At 37.4% G+C, this 19,961-nt stretch overlaps 1 protein-coding gene across 1 annotated transcript in view; it reads left to right on the forward strand.

The window, feature by feature from the left end:
* rmdn3 (regulator of microtubule dynamics 3) overlaps positions 1-9,391 on the forward strand; it is a 61,127-nt gene extending 51,736 nt beyond the window's left edge. The window contains exons 10-13 of the mRNA XM_041266646.1: positions 1,728-1,826; positions 3,451-3,504; positions 7,715-7,795; positions 8,551-9,391. Coding sequence (XP_041122580.1) covers positions 1,728-1,826; positions 3,451-3,504; positions 7,715-7,795; positions 8,551-8,601 — 285 coding nt within the window. The 3' untranslated portion in view covers positions 8,602-9,391. The remainder of the gene's footprint in view (positions 1-1,727; positions 1,827-3,450; positions 3,505-7,714; positions 7,796-8,550) is intronic.
* Positions 9,392-19,961: the final 10,570 nt, after the last annotated feature.

A 19,961-nucleotide genomic window follows, 5' to 3' on the forward strand; every position in this document is an offset into this window, starting at 1 on the left:
AATCAAGCAGCTTGGTTTTCTCACAAGCTATTGTCTTTTTATAGTATTTATTTATGCTTGATATTTTAATAATAATAATAATTCTTCCCTCTCTCGTTGTTGATATAACTGCCTGTGAGTAATGTTTCAGTAGCACTGGGAGGATGCTTGAAGTGCTGGGCCCAGAGGTAGAGTGAGAGTACAAAATCAAAGACTTCTAATGGGCAAATTTCTGTGAAATTGATTAAACCTGCCTGAGAGGAGCAGCTGATTGGGGGCGCTGCAGGACAGAACAGTAATCTCTGCTCCTCTGTGGTGTCCAGGCAAACGTGCTGCCAGCACCGGACAAGCAAATAAACAAAGGCAACAATCTGGTGAAAGATATTACATGATCATTAGGTTTTGTTGCTTTCCAAATAGATTTGAACTTTGTGTTCACAAAGTTGATCGTAGTAATCGTGCCTTGTTCCTCAGTTTCGTACATCTGCAAGGAGTTGTGTGTAGATTGAAGATAATCCGAGCACTCCCAGAGCAAATCGCACAAACAGATCACATTTAATGACATGGCTTTTAAAAAAGCAAAAACAAGTTTCTCCTTGTGGTTTATATTTTCTGTTTTAATAATTGTAATGCATACATAACATCCATCCATAAAACTGTTAGAAACTAAGCCAAGTAGACAAACCTCTGTCTTCCATTTTAAGTATGTCTATACTTTAAGTAGTTACAGCTTCTTAAATGGTACCTGTTGTGCACTTCCATTTGCCATACAGGTCTTGCATGTTCAGGAAAACTGTATTTCCATTTGAGAAATAATATCTGGTATTTAATATTTTTTAATTCCAATTTATTTTCGAAGGAATTGGAATTAATATTTTAGTGGCATAATAACTGATTGTTTTAACTGCTTTCACTGGAAGCCAATTTCATTGACTGACAGTGAGAGGGTCATTTTAACAGCATACTGCTAATTGCAATTTTGATCAATGGATCAAAGGGGAATGGCAACTGAAATTGGAATTGGGAATTTATTTTTAAATGGAATTGGAATAGAAAAACAGGAATTGACTCCAACCTTGCCTGTTACCATACTAGGCTAAAGAAAGCTACCTTACTTCCAAGTACCAGATATGCTTTTTTTAAATGAAGATCGGCATTTACTGTCACATGTGCTTCTTCCAAAACCATTCATGTGAGATCTACATAGTGAATGAAAGTGCACAAGAGGATTTCTACCACTTCTTTTAACAAGTATGTTATATTTGTCTGTTTTGATACCTGCCTGTTTATTGTTATGAAAATATAAAGGGTGTGGCCTCTTTATTTGCATTGAACAAGGGTTCTAGCCACTCAAGCAATATTGCTTTAAGAGAGTGAGCAGCTTGATATAATCTTGCAGAGAACCATTTAAGAGCTGTATGAGGTCTGACGGTATTAAGACGTCAGACATTAGGATCACTGGCAGACAGAACAGCAGCTTGTTCAGATCTTCAAAATATTGATGCCAGGCTTCTGGTGGTTCTTACTGCATTTGTGTCATGATAATAAAAATGATCTGCTTTACTTGTCTGGCCTTCTGATGTGTTGGTCAGATTTTACCAAAGAAAAGGTAACTTATTTGACCATTTCTTTTAACTTTAGGGTATTGTTTTGTTATTTTAAAGTATGCAGCTAACACAAACAAATCGAGCGGATACACATAGACACTGTATTGATCAATACCTGCACTAACTGTTTCCCTTGTGCAGGTGTCCAATCTGGGCTGGCTGGAGAGAAAGGCTGCGTCAGCAATGTATGAGACCCCTCCCACTGCCACAGTCCACGAGGCCCTGCAGAACTTCCTCAAGGTATTGTTCTGCTCGTTTGTATGCTGCATGGATTCCCCATGTTTTTTTGTTTGTTTTTTTTGGTTTCTCTTAGTCAGGTGGAAACTATATTAAATTATTCATTGCATTTGTCATTTTAAAAACTAGATTTTTTTTTTTTTTAGGAATTGTTACAATTGGTAAGTTTTGTTGGGAATCTTGCCTTTTTTTTAGAGAGTTGCACTTATACAGTGCTCCCCTTTATATCTCAGAACCAGCTGTAAAGCAGCATGGTCGTGGCTTCACTAGCTCTTTCATTATAGGATTGAACACAAACAGCTTGTAATTACAGGAAGTAGTCACCCCTTTGGACGTTCTGAGTGTTTGTTGTGTTACAACCTGAAATCTTGATGCATTTAAGTGGGATTTTTTTCCCTTTTTGATTTACACAACCTACTCAACACTTTCAATGTGTAAAAAAATTGAGGGGTGGGGGGGTTGTGTGTGTGTGTGTGTGTGAAAACTAATTACTTAAAAATAAAACCCTGAAGTGTCTTCATTTAGGTAAGGTACCTCCTTTGCTGTGACACTCCTAAATAAGCTCATATATAACCAATGCCCTTCAGAATTCACACAGTAAGTTAAATGGAGTCCACCTGTGTGCAATAAAAGTGGTTCACATGTTTTCAGATTACATACACCTGTCTCTCTAAGGTCCTACAGTTGGGTAGAGCATTAAAAGCAAAGATACTACCATATGAAGGCCAAGGAGCTTTCAAAACAACTCCGGGATAAAGTTGTGGAAAGGCATCAGGATAGGGGTATAAAAACATATGAAAGACATTGAATATCCCTTGGAGCACAATCAAGTCGATCATTAAGAAGTAGAAGGTATACGACACCACCCAGAATCTGCTTAGAGCAGACCGTCCTCCCAAAGTGAGCAGCCGGGTAAAAAGGGCATTTTTCAGAGAAGCCACCAAGAGGCCAATGACAAGTCTGACATCTCAGCGTTCCGTGGCTGAGATGGGAGAAATTGTCCATGTGTCAACAGTCGCTGAGGTACTCCACAAATCTGCCAAAGGTGGTTCTACCAAGTATTGCCTTGGGGGTGAATACCTCTCTAACCAAGACATTTCAGTTTTTTTTTTTTCTTTTTTCCATTAACTGTTGTTTCACAATAAAAATTATCTTGCCTCTTCAAAGTGTTGAGTAGGTTGTGTAAATCAAAGGGAAAAAAATCCCACTTAAATGCATCAAGATTTCAGGTTGTAACACAACAAACACTGAAAACATCCAAGGGGGGGTGAATACTTCCTATAGGCACTGTATATAGCGTTATGAATAGATATATAGATTTATACATAGTTCAGGTGATAATTTAATAATGTTTGAAACATTGCAATTATGATTTTTTTTTTTCCACACAAATTAGAGTCAAAGCCAGCTCTCTCATGTTTTATATGTCACCAGAAACTCCTGATAGAATGACAGCCTTAGATTATACATAATTGACAACAGTATGCAGTTACTATACCAATAAACATTTAGTATTGCTGGCCTGACTATCCTCTTGAAGTTGGAAAAAAATATATAATGCCCCCACTTTATTGACTGTATTTGGAGAAGCAAACAAGCTGTTAATGTTTTCCTTATTTTCTTGCAGACTGAAGAGCTGAGCCCAGGTTATTCTAAAACTGCAAGGCTGTACATTGCAAAGGTAATGTAGTTACTTTGTTGATGTGTGCAGACAACCCTGCTTAGGTATTACAACAGTTCTGAGACTAAAGGCCATTGCACACTGGATCCATTCCATCATTGCCATTATCTGGAAATGTTGTGCGTGTCTCCTTACTGTAAAAATCATTGCCAGTTGAAACACAAGTAAAAACAGATTCATTCTAAATTATTTTGATTCCCAAATCAACATTTCGCTTAAATTAATTCACATATACAGTTAAATGCTTTACACATAGTCTGAAACAAATGCATGTTGTAATAATTTATTAAATAGTGATGGAAGGCATCTTACAATGGCTTTTCTGATCGGTAACAAACATTCCCAGTAATTTTAAAAGTTTAAACATATTTAATCCTAAAGTTTTAACATTGAGAAGATTCAAACGGAAAGTTCGAGACTAGCACACTTAATAATAAATTCCATGCTCATATTATATCACCAAAACCTCACAACTTGTTTGAGTTATTGTGTTAGTCTGCACCTCAGTAAGAGGGTAATGCGGGTGTCTCCTTGTGCTCTTCTCATCAGTATATAAAATCTCATACTCAAGACTGGTTAAGGTGCTGACTTTGATAGAGTTGTTTGGGTTAAGAAGGAGGGAGTCTACTGTTATCATCTCAGGTGATAAAATCAGTTTTAGTATGTCTGACAGGTTTGGCATAATTAGTTTTTCCAACATTTCTTAAAGTTCATGAAAAGGTGTGTTTGATGGTTAATACACATTCCTCTCAGCAGCCACAAGTAATCCTTTGAAACCATTACCCATGAGAAACAGCTCCATTTTTTATTTATTTATTTCTTACTCTGATTTGTCATGCTTGTGAAATGTGCCAGAGAAGTTACTTTTAAGATCTTTAATGTAATTCAAGTCGGTAAATGGAAAATGTAGTAATTAAACTTTTGGATAAATGTATTTAATTTATTTTAGTAGTTTTCACATAAATCTTGTGCATGTAGCTTGTATGTCATTGCGGGCTGTTTTGTCAGCTTCCAGAAGGTGTAATGGCAGGGTGATTCCTATGTGCTGAAAAGATGCCCCTCGGTGTACTTTAAGTTGGTAAGAAGAGTGAAATGGGTCACTTTTTAAATTTAAAACAGATACCCTCCTGTTTATTGTAGCATGGTTTAATATTTGGCTTTGTCTTTTGAGACTTTTGATTAAAAACAGGACATATTATGTTCTGCCTAAAGAAATGAAGCCCATTTCATACACACACACACACGCTTACATTTATTTTAGACAGAAAGACAGTTTCCTTCATTGTAAAGAAGCTGGTGCTTGACAAGTAAAGTTTTGGTACCTTTTACACAGTGCCTTGAAAAAATATTCAGACCCCTGACCAATTCTCTCATATTACCGAATTACAAATGGTTCGTTCTGTTTGATATTTTATTTTTACACACTGAAACTCAGAATCAATTATTGTAAGGTGACATTGGTTTTATGTTGGGAAATATTTTTAAGAAAAATAAAAAACTGAAATATCTTGCTTGCATAAGTATTCAACCCCTGTGCTGTGGAAGCTCCCAGTTTGCACGGATGAAAGAAATTGCCCTAACGAGGACACAGTTACCTTACCATTGGCCTCCACCTGTGAACCATTAAAGTTGCTGTCACATTTTCTGGATAAAAACCCCACTGTTGAAAGATCATTGGTAAGGCTGTGAATCTAAAGGAAAATGAAGACCAAAGAGCATTCTACAGACGTTAGAGATAAAGTAATACAAATGCATAGATTAGGGAAAGGGTACAAAATAATATCCAAGTGTTTGGATATCCCAGTGAGCATAGTTGCATCGATAATCAGGATGTGGAATCTGCATCACACCACCCAGGCACTACCAAGAAAAGACCGTCCCTCAAAAGTCAGCGCTCAAACAAGGAGACTTGTGAGAGACAGAGAGGCCAACAATCACTTTGAAGGAGCTACAGAGTTCAGTGGCTGGGAGTGGAGTAATGGGGCACCAGTAAATCATATCAAGAGCTCTGCATAACACTGGCCTGTATGGGAGGGTGGCAGGAAAGAAGCCGTTACTCAAAAAGTACCATCTGAAAGCACATCTGGAGTTTGCCAGAAAGCATGAGAGTGACCCAGCTGCGATGTGGGAAAAGGTTTTGTGGTCAGATGAGACCATGATAGAGCTTTTTGGCCAAAACTCAAAGCGCTGTGTGTGGCGCAAACCTAACACTGCCCATGCCTCAAGACACACCATCCCTACAGTGAAGTATGGTGGTGGCAGCATCATGCTGTGGGAATGCTTCTCATCAGCAGGGACTGGGCATCTTGTTACAATTGAAGGAAGAATGGATGAAGCAAAATACAGGAAAATACTGCAAGAGAATCTGCTTCAGTCCGCTAAAAAACTGAAGCTTGGGAGGAAATGAACTTTTCAGCAGGACAATGATCCCAAGCACAAGGCCAAAGCAACATTGGAGTGGCTCAAGAACAAAAAGTTGATTGTCCTACAGTGGCCCAGTCAAAGTCCTGATCTTAATCCTATTGAGAATCTGTGGCACTATTTGGAAATTGCAGTCCACAAGCGTCTTCCAACTAACCTGAACAACCTGGAGCAAATCTGCCAAGAAGAATGGGCCAAAACCACTCTGACACTGTGTGCAAAGCTGGTACATACTTACCCCAAAAGACTTAAAACTGTTATTGCAGCGAAAGGTTCTACCAAATATTAACGTGTAGGGGTTGAATACTGTTCCAAGCAACATAAAACCGATGTCACCTTACAATAATTGATTTTGAGTTTCAGTGTTTTAAAATATCGAACAGAACAAAATTTCAATGTACCATTTGTAATTCAGTAATATGAGAGAATTGGTCAGGAGTCTGAATACTTTTGCAAGGCACTAATATATATATATATATATATATATATATATATATATATATATATATATATATATATATATATATATATATATATATATAAATTTCCTAAACCTTTTACAACAGTGTCAAGGTTAAAATTGTTAAACTGTTTAAAAATTTTTCAGTTTCTTAAAGTACTCTTCAGAAGGTATTCCATAATTTGAACACTCAACTAGAAAATGTAGCTATGTCTAATTACACTGTGTAACAATTTTTTTTTTTTTTTTTTGTTCCTGGGTAGTAAGTGTTATTTCCTAATTGCTTATGCCTCAGAAGTATAGAAAATGGCTATTATTCCCCACAAACTTTGCTTTTGTGACCAGGACAGTGATATTTCAAAATATCACTATTTCCAATGGGAAAACGGGCAAATGTGTGTTTTTTCGTTCACATAAAATCAGAAAAAAACAAACTATGAGTCCAAATTAACATGTATTCATACCAAAGTAAGTGGAAGTGGAAATAGTGATATTTTGAAATATCACTGTCCTGGTCACAAAAGCAAAGTTTGTGGGGAATAATAGCCATTTTCTATACTTTTGAGGCATAAGCAATTAGGAAATAACACTTACTTCCCAGGAACAAAACTTGTGTTACATAGTGTTATTTATAAAGTCCCTTAGAAAAACAGACATGCAGAACGATTAAAAAACAGCAGCTACCAAAATAGTTCTACTGCAAATACTAAAATACATTTATGACATACTGTACCAATTTTCTAATAGCTTTAATACCCTATGGCTTGGTCTTTCCTTCAGCTTGTGATGTTTAGCTGCGCATTACCAGATGGTAAAGCTTACTCTGGTATCAATGCTTAAATTATTGATCACCACCTATTCAGTCTATATAAATCCTACTGGTGTTTTCCTCCAGAGGTGGCATTAAACTCAATAAGAAATAGTAGAAAGACATCCACAGCTTGTTTAAGAATTTGAGGATTTTGATATTTAGATCCATCACTGTTTAGATTATTAAAATTAACCCCTGTTCGATTTACATGGAAGTGTCAAAAATACAACTTCAGAAACTGTTGGTATTCGTAGATTTATAACTTGTGTTCAGTGTTGATGAAGCCTGTTTTAATGGCCGTTGACCTTATTTCTCCATATGGGGGCGGGGTGACGTGACCAAGACCAAGACCTCATTGTAAAGCCTGCCAAGGACTTTCTCAAGTCATTCACATGGTTGAGCAACCCCTCGTGGTCAGCTTTAGGTCAGCTGGAATGGCCTCATCAAATGCTCTGCAGTGTAAAGTTCAGGCTTGTCAGGGTGAACTAATTCTTTCATTTTGTGCTCGGTTTCCATAGTGCTACAAGGATCTGGGCAACAACTCAGCAGCTCAACACTGGGCAGATTTGGCTTCAAAGATGACTTGTGTCTCAAATGAGGTAAGAATGGCATTGCTGTATAGAGGAACAAGAAAGGTAGGAGTAGGAGGAGTGTATTCAGAACATAAAGGACATCAAAACTAAAGATTTGATTTATGACCAGCTCTCTCAAAAAATATTTGGTGGTTGTAATAAAAGGATTTCACTCCATCTACAAATTACATTTGAAACGTTATCATTGAAATGTAAGCTTGCTGTAGTTTGGACATTGCAGGACAAACCCCTCAGCTGCTGTGAATAGGCCTGGAGTAGTTACCTGTTTGCATTCTCTTGTTCACTGCCATTCATGCAAGTCTTTTTCTACCACTTCTCCTGCACTTTAATTATTATTGTTTAATTATTATCTTTGTATGGACGTTCTGTTGAGGGATCAGGCTAAATGATTGCACACCTGACGTTAATGTGCTCTCATATCTCAGTCTGCAATTGGCTGGTTGCAAGTAGCCCAGATGCCACAGTGCCAATCCAGTCCTGTGTCTTATTTAATGTCACAATAATGTCAAACATACTGTTCCATTTTCGTATCTCAAAATTCACCCAGGCTATCAATTGGCTGAGTAGGTGCAGATGTGCATGTAAGAGGTGTCAATTTGCTGGGTCTGTGCATATAAGAGGGTTATTTCTTATGAAATGATTCGCCTTGCCATAGAGTTGAGCTAGCAAGCCTTGCAGCTGCACAGTCAGCTTAAACAAACAGTATGTATAATGGAAATGTCAAAAATCCTGCATTTACTTTCTTTTTACTTTCCTTTCAGGACATAAACAACGAAAGCTTGGAAGAAATGTTAGAAACCCTGAGAGAATGAGAAGTTTACGTCATACTTGCAGCAAATGGTTGGGGGTGTGGGGAGAGGGATGGAGTTAAGACCTGAATCGGTTTACCTCCGTACAGGACAGCAGAGGTGTTGGAATGCAAGACCCCTGTAGAAAGAGTCACATTTTTAAATGTGACTTGGGAATGCTTTCTTCCAGGGTCTTCAGTTGTGTTGAACAGAGTGAGTTATCAAAGAAGTGTGTTCATGTCTTTAAAGGCAATACAAAGGATATTGACAAAGACTTTTATATGAAGTGCAGGATTTGATTATATCCTACTGTGTGTGTTTTTTTTTTTTTTTTAAACTGTTAACACATTTTATTTGTTTTATAAAGGAAATGTTTGTCCTGATATGTGCATGTTGAATATAAAAGACACAAACTAACTTGTTCTTTTAGAAATCATTCCTTTGTCCTAATTGAAAGCAGTGAATATGTACAGTAACTGGGGCCAATTCAATTAACTTTTAGCTTGAGAAAATATATATATTTCAGTAAGTTATAAAATTGTGCAGTGTTTTTGGCTCACTGTGTTTCAAGCTTGATTTTTTTGTTGTTCCCCTAAAAAAAAACGTTTTCCTAGCTAACAGTAAATTGGGTAATATACTTGATGCAACCTCACTGTAATTGTGTATATCAACCAAGTGGGTACTGCTAGGGTTAGGGTTAAGATGAAAGGGAAGGGTCAGGATTAAACCGTTTTAGCACAGGGGTCCCCATTATCTAAACCAGTGGTGCACAACTCGGTCCTGGGGGGCCGGTGGTCCTGCAGGTTTTTATTCCAACTGCACTCTAAAGTAGTTTATTGGACCTTATTAGAAGCTTAATTGGTCTAATTAACAATTTAGGGTATGGTTAAAACAAAAACTAGGAGGGACACCGGCCCTCCATGGCCTGAGCTGTGCACCACTGATCTAAACAGTCTTTTGTTCATTAAGAATGATGGTACAACAGGGTGTTCCCTATGACTCCACATAGTTGTGATATTTCAGTATATCACAACACCCTGGGCTAGAACAATTTGATTATAAAGTGGCGTTTACCATTGTTACTTACAAATACACCAATTAGGCACTTAAACTCTTGATTTTAATTTGTGTGTCCATCCACTGTTTTAATCAGGTGAGCATCGCTGTGTGTGTGCGTGAGAGAAGTACTATATTATTTTACAAATAATAACTATTGGTCCCATTTATTTGTCTATGAAGTAGATTTTATTTTACTGGAGAGTAATGGATTGATTGATTATTGACAGATTATTAACGAATGCTGTAATGTTATTGAAAGAGGATGATGCAGATCTTGGTGTTGAGGCAGGAGTTAGCCTCTGCTTTTTTCTTTGCTAGCAGATTCATATTTCATTATTCATATTTTCTAATGTAGCTCCAGCCTTGGTAATATTGCGAAGTGTTTCAAGGGGTGGAAAGTGTGATTGACCAGTCAGAGAGCAGCATCTCTTCCTGCTGTTTTTTTATTATGTTTTAGGAACAGGTTCACCACTGGTGTGTTGTGTTTCAAAGTGGTGGGATACAATATAAACCTTGTATTTGTATCAAACATTTTTGGTCCATGATAAAGCCCCTGGCTTTGAATGAATTATTATTATTTATTCTGTTAATATATACAGTACCATGAAAAATCATTTTCCCCCTGTCTGATTTTCTGCATTTTTGCACATTTTTCACATTGAATTTGGTCAGATCTTTTTGTGGGTTGTAGTAGTACATAGAGGGAGTCTGAGAGAAAAAATGACACCAAAGTTTGGTGCTTCTTTCATGTGTTTGGTGTGCAAGGTAATCAAACATGCAGTCTTCAGATGTGAAAAATGTATTGTCCCCTAGTTAACTCAACCCAATTAAAGGGATTATTAGGGTCAGCTGTTTGAATACTTTGGTTAACAATCAGGCCTGATTTGGGCCAGCCCTACCCAATATAAATCTGACTAACTTTGGCCCTTACCATCGGAGTGAAGTTGTCAGCACACAGGTTCTAGAGGCACAACATGCCACGATCAAAATAAATTCCTGAAGACCTCTGGGAAAAAAAGTTGTTGATGCCTATCAGTTTGGAAAGGGTTACAAAGCCATTTCTAAGGCTCTGGGACACCAGCAAACCACATTCAGAGCCATATTGTCCAAATGGAGAAAGTTTGGGACAGTAATGAATCTTCTCAGGAGCGGCCATCCTGCCAAAATCCAAGAGCAAGGCATAAAATTGTCCAGGAAGTCACAAAGAACCCTAGAATAACATCCAGGGTTCTGCAGGCCTCTCTCTCCTCAGCTAAGGTCAGTGTTCATGACTCCACTGCTCACTAAGAAGAACATGAATGCTCGTCTCAAGTTTGCCAAAAAGCTCCTGGATGATCCTCAAGAGGAACAATGTACTATGGACAGAAGATTCAAAAGTGGAACTTTGGCTGGCAAAAACCAAACACTGCATTCCACAGTAAGAACCTCATACCAATGGTCAAGCATGGTGGTGGTAGTGTCATGATTTGGGGATGCTTTGCTGCATCAGGACCTGGACGACTTGCCATTATTGAAGGATCCAGGAATTCTGCTCTGTATCAGAGAATTCTACAGGAGAATGTCAGCCCATCTGTCCGTGAGCTGAAGCTGAAGCACAGCTGGGTCATGCAGCAAGACAATGATCCGAAACACACAAGCAAGTCTACATCAGAATGGTTGAACAAGAAATTTAAAGTTTTGGAATTTAAAGTCCAGACCTAAACCCCATTGAGATGTTGTGGCAGGACCTGAAATGAGCAGTTTATGCTTGAAGCAGTTCTGCATGAAGGAGTGGGCCAAAATTCGTCCACAGTGCTGTGAGAGACTGAACAATAACTACAGGAAGTGTTTGGTTGCAGTTATTGCTGCTAAAGATGGTGTAACCAGTTATTGGGTAGGACGATTACTTTTTCACACGGGTGCATTGGGTGTTGCATGACTTGTTGCTTAACTTTCATTATAAATAAATGAAATAAGTACCAAAATATTGTGTTATTTGTTTGTTCAGGGTCCCTTTTATCTAATAAATTTTGATTGAAGATCTGATAACATTCAGTGTCAAAAATATGCAAAAATGCTGAAAATCAGACAGGCAAATACTTTTTCATGGTACTGTATCCTGTGTCACCTTACATGATGCTGATTCTGCAAAGATTTTATCATTTAGGAAAACATTAATTTTTTTAATTATGTTTTTCTAGGCATGAAAAAGTTATACATTTTTTGTTTTTGAGGGGGAACAAAATAGGAGTTATGGATCAAACCCTTAAATTAAATCTCAGGTTTTCTGTTCCTTTGTACTAAACTATTTGATCAAATGATTCTACTACAAGTAAATTGAGATTGCTATGCACTTGCATTGATTTGTTGCAAACTCGTTTTAATATTTAGATTTATTAGATTAGATAGTGTATATTTTTTGTTTTTGATACAGAGTAAAGGTGGAAAGTTATGCAACGTGTTTTGGTGTATTTTAACATATTACTGGCAAGTTTAAACAAAATAGAACAGTATACTCTGCAGTACTACATTCCACGTTAATTCAAATTACATTGTGCCTTCCACATTAATTCATGTGCAATTCCAATGAATCCGTAAACCAATGCCAACTTAATTCGCATGCAATCGCCTGTGTGTGTCATTCTCAATTCCTCTGTTAATTAGAATTACGAAGTCTAAAAAAAAAAAAAAACTTTTTTTTTTATACAGTGGAACCCGTTAAGAGTCGCATATAAACCACCTGTGCTGAAGAGTTCTTAGGACAGGGTATAAAGAATCGCGTTCCTTCAGATTAATTCTAAAGCTTCTGTGTGTGCTAGTGGCAGTGAGTTTTCTAATTATGTGAGGTTTGATTAATTTGATTAATCAATCAAATTTGATTAATCAATCCATGATCTTCCTAGACAAGAGTTTTGGAATTTCAAGCTTTCAGACTGAGCATGGCATTTTTTAACTCAGAACAGCTATTAAAATAAGATTTCCTCCCCCTAACCAGCAAAATTCCTGTATGTAGATGGTCAGAATACCACTACCTGCCAAGTCTCCCAAGTGCAAATACTTTTTTTTAACCAACAAAAAAGTATTTGCACTTGGGAGACTTGGCAGGTGCAGAAGCACAGATCCCACACTTGTAAATACATTAAACATAACTTGAATGAATCGAATCATGTAAATAATAGGGGATGAGAGAATTTGATCGAGAGGTTTATTTATTCAAGCTGCGAGTAATTGGATCGTGGTCTGGGGGGTTACCGTTTTATCCTGTTAATTTTAGAACATAGAAGGCATGTTACTACACAGCAATATAGAAGATAGTATATAGTTGCGCATGTTAAGAATTGACGTTAGTCAGTTATGAATAGTCATCAGCAAATGCAACTCTTCAGATACAAATTTTACCATTGAGATTGTTCCATGATGGAAAAACAAGTGATGTTCTTTCCTGATATATTCTTTCTTATAATACCACTGCTGTTTCATTTCCTTTACAGAGCTAGTGTGCTGGTGCTTTGGATATGTGTGGTTTAGTTTATTGTGTGCTGTCAGTCGGAGAAGATCTGTACTCAAAATGCAGGAAAAGTAGTAGTGTAAAGGTTATCAGGACAATGGAAATCCACTGTTGGGATTACAGTTATTTGTTATTTGTGGCAGGGTTTAGGCACATTGAAGCACTGTTCTACTGTGTTGAGTTGAAGTAACTTATAAATGTACAGTAGCTTGGCCTAGGGAACAAGATGGTTTTAATTGAACTTGAAGTCAAGTACACATGATAAATGTGTTGTGTATTCCTCCTTGAGTAGTGTTTGCTGCTTCAGGGCACAGTCCGACAATTGCACTGTTGATATTGTGGAAAGATTCAGAGATTAGTTAAAGTACAAATATTGTAATTATTTGTAATGGTTTCTTTTCATAATATTTGAAATCAAACTGGCAAATGTGTCTTCCACTCTTTTCCATGCCGCACTTCCCATTGAAGGAACGCGTCTGACACATGTGACTTGCTTCTGGGAGTTTGAGTCTTGTAGGAAAAAAAAAATAGATATATACCGGATTGTGCCGAGTCTTCTCCTAGGGGGCGTAAAGTTGTAAAAAAAATGTTTGGGGTTGGGAGGTTGACTAAATTACAGGCATTATTGCAGGGGGAGTATTTTTAACATTAGATGTTTTACCTACTATCTGTAAGGAGCCTTTTGATCAATATTATTCTGTAACAGCTTTAAAAAAGATGTACAATAGGTGTTTGCTGTGATTTTAAACCCTTTGATTGTCAGATTGCATGTGTCAGGAGATGGTTAAGAAACTGCATTTCGCAGTATATCAGAGATCTAAGTAGAAGGTCTGTTAGGAGTAGAAGCCTCTTTTGGAAGATAATGTGTCGAGTATTTAATTGAAATCTGAACGGCGGAGTAGAATATTCCAATTTTCTAAGCAGGGGGTTTATAGAAAGCATACTCTGACATATCTGGGTCTTACAACCTCACGTTCGGAAGGAAAAAAAAGAAAACTGTTTAATGTCACACAGTTCTTGGAAGTTGTTGCTTTGTGTTTTTGTGAATAGTAGTGTGCAGAGGTAGGGTTAATGAAAAACAGGAGTCAAAGCATAATGAACCTACCAGATTTCCTTTATTCACACATCTCCTTGGGGTAGAATAGGAGTTTACACAGAGTTAAAGAACAGGCGGCTGTTTGTTCTTGCAGGTAGGAATAGGGGATGCATTTCTACTCCAAGACCACACTGTTACTTCCAAGATGACCTGAACAAATGCACAATCATGCTGTGCTGTTTGGGAACTCTCAAAAACTAGAAACATCACATCGTACGTAGTGAAATCGTGTTAGACAGATTACGGAGAGGAGTTTAGAACTACTATATAAGCACTGGCACACAGCTGTCAGTTCTTTTAATTTATTTTTCCTCAAAAGGTTATGTGTGCAACTTTTTATTTTTAAATTTAGTTTAAATGCATTGTCTGTCTGTTTGGAAATCTTAATTCATGTAATATGTCTCTTTTTTTTTTAATGGCTGCTCCAGGCAGTGTCGTCCAACCATCATCTATTATCGGCAACGGTGTTACAGTTTTGCAAAACAATCTGAAATTTAGTGGAAAGTCAGAATGAACAAGGTCCAGTACCCTATTTAAAAGGATAATTCTAAGTATGTCAGATTTACTGTAAAACAAACGCTTGCCAATACCATCTGTTGCTACAATAATTAGTTTATTCTTTATTTATAAAATGCTTAAGGAAATAAGTAAACAAAGGCAAATTAGTTAATGTGAGCACTGATTTAAATATAGTTCAATCAAGCCTGAATCATTATTTAAGTTAACAATGCATGCATTTCCTCTTTGTAACTCCTAGAAATTTTGGGGGACTGTAGAAACATTTTCAAAAGTACAACAGATTATTATGGAAAAATCTTTTTTTTTTTTTTTAATTATATATTTTTTTGTTTTACTGTAGAACTGACAACTGTTATCTAATCAGTAAACATTGTTTCTGTGCTACACAAATCCTCTTCACACACAAAAGATAGAGGGGATAAATGGGTCTGATCCTAAAACGCTTGTTTCTTCAGTTCGATTTAAGTGTCTGTCAGCAGACCAAAACCGGAGGAGCTACCATAGGAAAACTGTGATAGTCAATAGCAATCATCTTGTAGCACTCGCCACAGTCACTCTGGACCGTGTGTTCCTACAGTAGACTATGAATTGTGTCATTAGAGCAGTTCTAAGTGGAAAATCAAATGTGAAACAAAACTTCAAAGCATGTATAAAACCGATTTGATAAACCGTATGATTCACAACGATGAGGGCATAAGCTGAAACATTTGCCTACATGACTTGTACTGTTTTCGCACTAGCACTTCACAGTAGTGTTGTGTGTGCACTGAAGCAAGATTCGCAACCTGTTTTGTTCACACTTCCCTTGACGCGTCTTTGAGTGAGACTGACGACTGGACTAACATCCACCTTTTGGTACTTTCAAATCTGCATTCATTACTACCAGAGTAATTTGACCCAGTGTTTGTGTCTATAAATAAACTGAGCCACATTAAACAATTACATGACTTGGATTAATTTTGCTCAAATGTGAAAACAGTAGTTGTAAATGTTACCTCTTGGTTATTTAATAAATATTACAATAATAAAAAATACTTATTTTTATTTATTTTTTTATTTGATATACTAGCAGTAATGATGGTCTTTCCCTCAGTTAGGGCAGCTGGAGGGGGACTGGTTAAAGAAATGAAAGCAAAATGATTTCTGTAAAATCCAAAGCTTACACTAGTGAACATGTAATAAAGCACTGACATATATATAGAGAGAGAGAGTTTACAGTTTATTAAATATTTATATAAATATTGTTTGTTGCAGTGAAATTATTTGTTTGCCACATGTTTGACAAAATGGTGGACCTTTTGTTTGAAATAGTGTTGAAGACCTAATCAAGTAGTCTGTAGTGCTACAAAATGTGTTTTATTTATGTATTCCTTCAAATGTTTTTATTTGGTTTCAGTTTATGTATTTGGACTCTTGCGGGGTGTAATTGTTTAATCTGGTTTTAATGTAATCTAATAGTTGTGTAGTCAATAAATTAAAAAAATCAATCGGTCTCTGTGTTTTTACTTTGTTTACTGAAGTACTCTTTTTAACAGTGACAAGGTTCGGTCTGGTTTAAAAGTCGCTTGCCTTTCTGCACAGCTGCCATTACATCCAAAGGAAACCCCAAGTAGTAAATGTAGGTTCCCTCACTGTAACCCAGGCTCCTTCATATTGAACCTACTATATCTAGAGACTATGATAGTGCTGCGGTATCTGTCAGTGTCAGTAAAATACATGTGGGCTCAAACTGAGATGTCTTTATTGTTATAGTTCTCCCTGCAAATCAAAGCCAGAAAAAGTGCTTCACTAGTTTTAAAGTATGAACAATAAAACTACACTCCAACAACCTTGCTTCCTGCTGCAGTTTTTAGGATCAAGAGGTCAGACATGTGCCTTGTTCTTATTTTATTTAAAAAAAATATTTTAATACAAATATTCTTGTATTTTTTGGTATTTGAGGATTTCGCACTCATGAAAGAAATGACACTGCATAAAGATCGGAACGGTCTGGTGTAGGATGTTCAAAACACTACCCTGTTGAAAACAGTGCCCTAACTTTCAACCTTATATAGTGGATTTACTTTATTAACCATCAAAATTAGCATGCAACACAAACGAGACATTCATTGTGCATAGTTGCGGATTTCCGAGACAGCAGAGTGCGCAGTCTTCATTCCTCTGCTCTTACAAAGGATCTATAAACAAGCCTTTTTATATCTAACCTGTGGTGATGTCATTCTTCAACCATTTTTTATGGTGTTGCTTTTCTCCATTGCAACTTTGGTATTCTTTTGGTCCTTCTAATAAATTCACAATTCACTCTGCTGATAAGAAGTATTACTACAAAAGATTAAGACATAGGAAGAGTAAAAGACACAGACAACCGCCATATATCATACTCAAATAAGGAATGTGTCCCTATCGGTAACTTTCCACAAGCTTGCTTTTACATTGAATTGAAGGAAATATATAGATAACTCATAGCCACATATAACATAGAAAAATATTACAAACACATCTCTTCTAACACTAATCCTAATATTAACTTGAACCCAGCGTACCCCAGTGGCTCGTCAGGGGATTGAGCTTTCTTGTACTGGCTGGCTGTGTGAAGTCACCAAGCTTGGCTGAAGATTCCACAGGCACTGCACAGGTTAGGAAGGTATAATTTGCTGGGACTGTTTCTCCTCGCTGCGCTACAGCAGTCCCTACCAGCCAGGCATGAGTTCAACTTGACACGTAGGGCTGGCCTTAGTTCTCGGTGGACTGGTACCGTAACTAACCGGCACCTGTTGTCATGCTCCTGGGTGTAAGTAGGAGATGTGCTTTGACCGCTGATCTTCAGTTCTCCTGAGCAGTTGGTGGATTGCTGTAGCAGGGGGACTTTATTGGACAGGTCTCACAGTGGTGTAGTGTTTCTTGGGGCAATGTTTTGAATGTCTTACACAGGTGCCATGAGAGCTTCTCTCCACCAGACTGCATCTGAGCTGAACATTTCCTATTCAGTCCATGAAACATTCAATCAGAGACTCTCGTTCCTGATCAATTGGATGGTGGTTCAATGATGGGCGTTAATATCTATTGGAAGTTCAGTTGAGACTACCACACCTGTTTCACTTGTGACCAAAATTATTGATTCAAACCCAGGGGTCAAGAGATAAAAGGCTAGTGAATTAACTTGAATACTACCTAGCCTCGCTGGTTTTAATTTTTTAAAAACCTATGGTGAATCTTAGACCCTGTCCATACTACATAACCGATCTCGAGAACTGTACTCAAAAACATTTAAATTATTACAGCTCAAAGCGTCAACACTAAAGTACCGTTTCATGTTTCAACCCGGCAAATACAGTCCATGCCCACTGAAGACATAGCGCTTCTAGCATGAATGTTATAGCTTTGTTTAACTTCACAAGGTACATTTTATGTCAAGTTCTCCTTGACCAATTTCATCACTCCAGGTATCAATGTGCCTTGATTTCGGCATCTGATCACGTCACTCCATGATCGACCATTTTACAAGAAGCCTCAGAAACTGTATAGGGTACAGCAGTATTGATAGTCATTCTCAGCTCCTTCAGGCGCCTGTTCTGAGTACTGTATTTGTAATGTACATGCACCAAAACAAATCAGAAAGCCTTTTGGGATATAGGATGATACACAAAAAAAAATGTAGTTTGGTATTACAGCATCCACACTTCTGACAAATCACACTACCTGATGCGATCTCAATTGGAACCAGACTCCGGTTCTTGAGTATGGTATTAAACACTGCATAGTGTAGATGCAAACTGGATTTAGCATGTTTAAGCCAGTTTAAAGGCATAGTGTTATTGTAAATTATATAGTGCAATAACCTTTCGCATATCAAGAACTAGTTTCACCCCCACAGAACTCTGAACCAGTGGAGATTACATTCAATTTAGAGATCTGTTACCAGAACATACCCTTAACTCATTAAATGGGTTATTTTAAACAGTAGTCATTAATGTTACGCTAACAGAATTTTCATTCTGCAACTGCAGTCCACTGTGGTTTTGCTAATACAGTTTCAGCCCCTTGTGGGAGGCAGGCTGTATCCTGACTAAATAGCTTACTTACATCATTAAATCATTACATGAATACTGTAGAAAATACGCATGAGTTCCCCTTTATTGGAAATATGGCTAGTCATTTTGCCATCTGTATAATTGTCTATACTTCAGAAAAACATGCCGGGAATCCTGATGAATCTTCATGATGTTATTACTGCAGCTTGTCTTTTTCAAGTTTGGTTACAGTAATGGAGACAATAAGGTGTTTGTTATTCAAATATACTATCAGCAGTATTATGGAGATTTAAAAAAGCCAATAGAGTTGCAAAAATAAAGTGCATGTTCATACCTTGTCATTATAATCTTAAACCAAGACTCTATAATAAGCATAGTCAATTTATTTTTAATTTTAGTGTGCCTAATTATTTTAAACCCTTTAAAATTTAGAATGTCAGCTTTGTTCTCTCAATGCAGCTAATGAGAATTGAAGGCCAGTGGACGTCCTCCGATACCACGACCAAGCTTTTGAACCCAGGAGTTATACAGCGGTTTCCTGAGAGCTACCAGCCACTGGAGGTCAAAGGCCAGCCGTTCAAATGTCCCCTTTTAAGCTCCCCAAGAACATGGGTAATAGAGGCTGCTGTTGCATGGTAAGGAGACACTGTCCCTTCCAATTTTGTCTCCCTAACCCAAGAGAGTGCCAGAGCAAGTGTAACCTTTCCTCTGGATTCTCAGCACAGACTGACAACTTGGCACAGCCAGGAACCTGTCCTCCTCCAAGTGTATAAATCACTCTGCACACCACACAGCCCTGGCTTTACCAGTAAATTAATGTGCTAATGTTTTTGGAACTCTTTTCCCTATGTTTAAAAAAACCTGCAGTGGGGGGGACACGAAGATGGTGGAAAATAAAAAACGTAAGGCAGAGAGCAAACGCATTGCTTGGGGTTGAAATAGGGGATTAGCAAATGTTATTAGGAGAAAGGAAATATGAGGGAGGAGGAATCCTTGACACTCAAGTTTACAGTGAAACTTAGTATTATTTAAAATAATTATTTAGAATACATTTGAGAGAGTATCAGATTCTGGAGATATATTGAGGTGTCGTGTGCCCATTCATCCATCAGTCTTCATGTCACACAATATTTGCATTTATCTGGCGAATCACTTATCAAATTGTGGTTAAACATATAATAGCTCATTCTTA

The sequence above is a fragment of the Polyodon spathula genome, chromosome 12 (assembly GCF_017654505.1).
Source record: "Polyodon spathula isolate WHYD16114869_AA chromosome 12, ASM1765450v1, whole genome shotgun sequence".
Lineage (NCBI taxonomy): Eukaryota > Metazoa > Chordata > Actinopteri > Acipenseriformes > Polyodontidae > Polyodon > Polyodon spathula.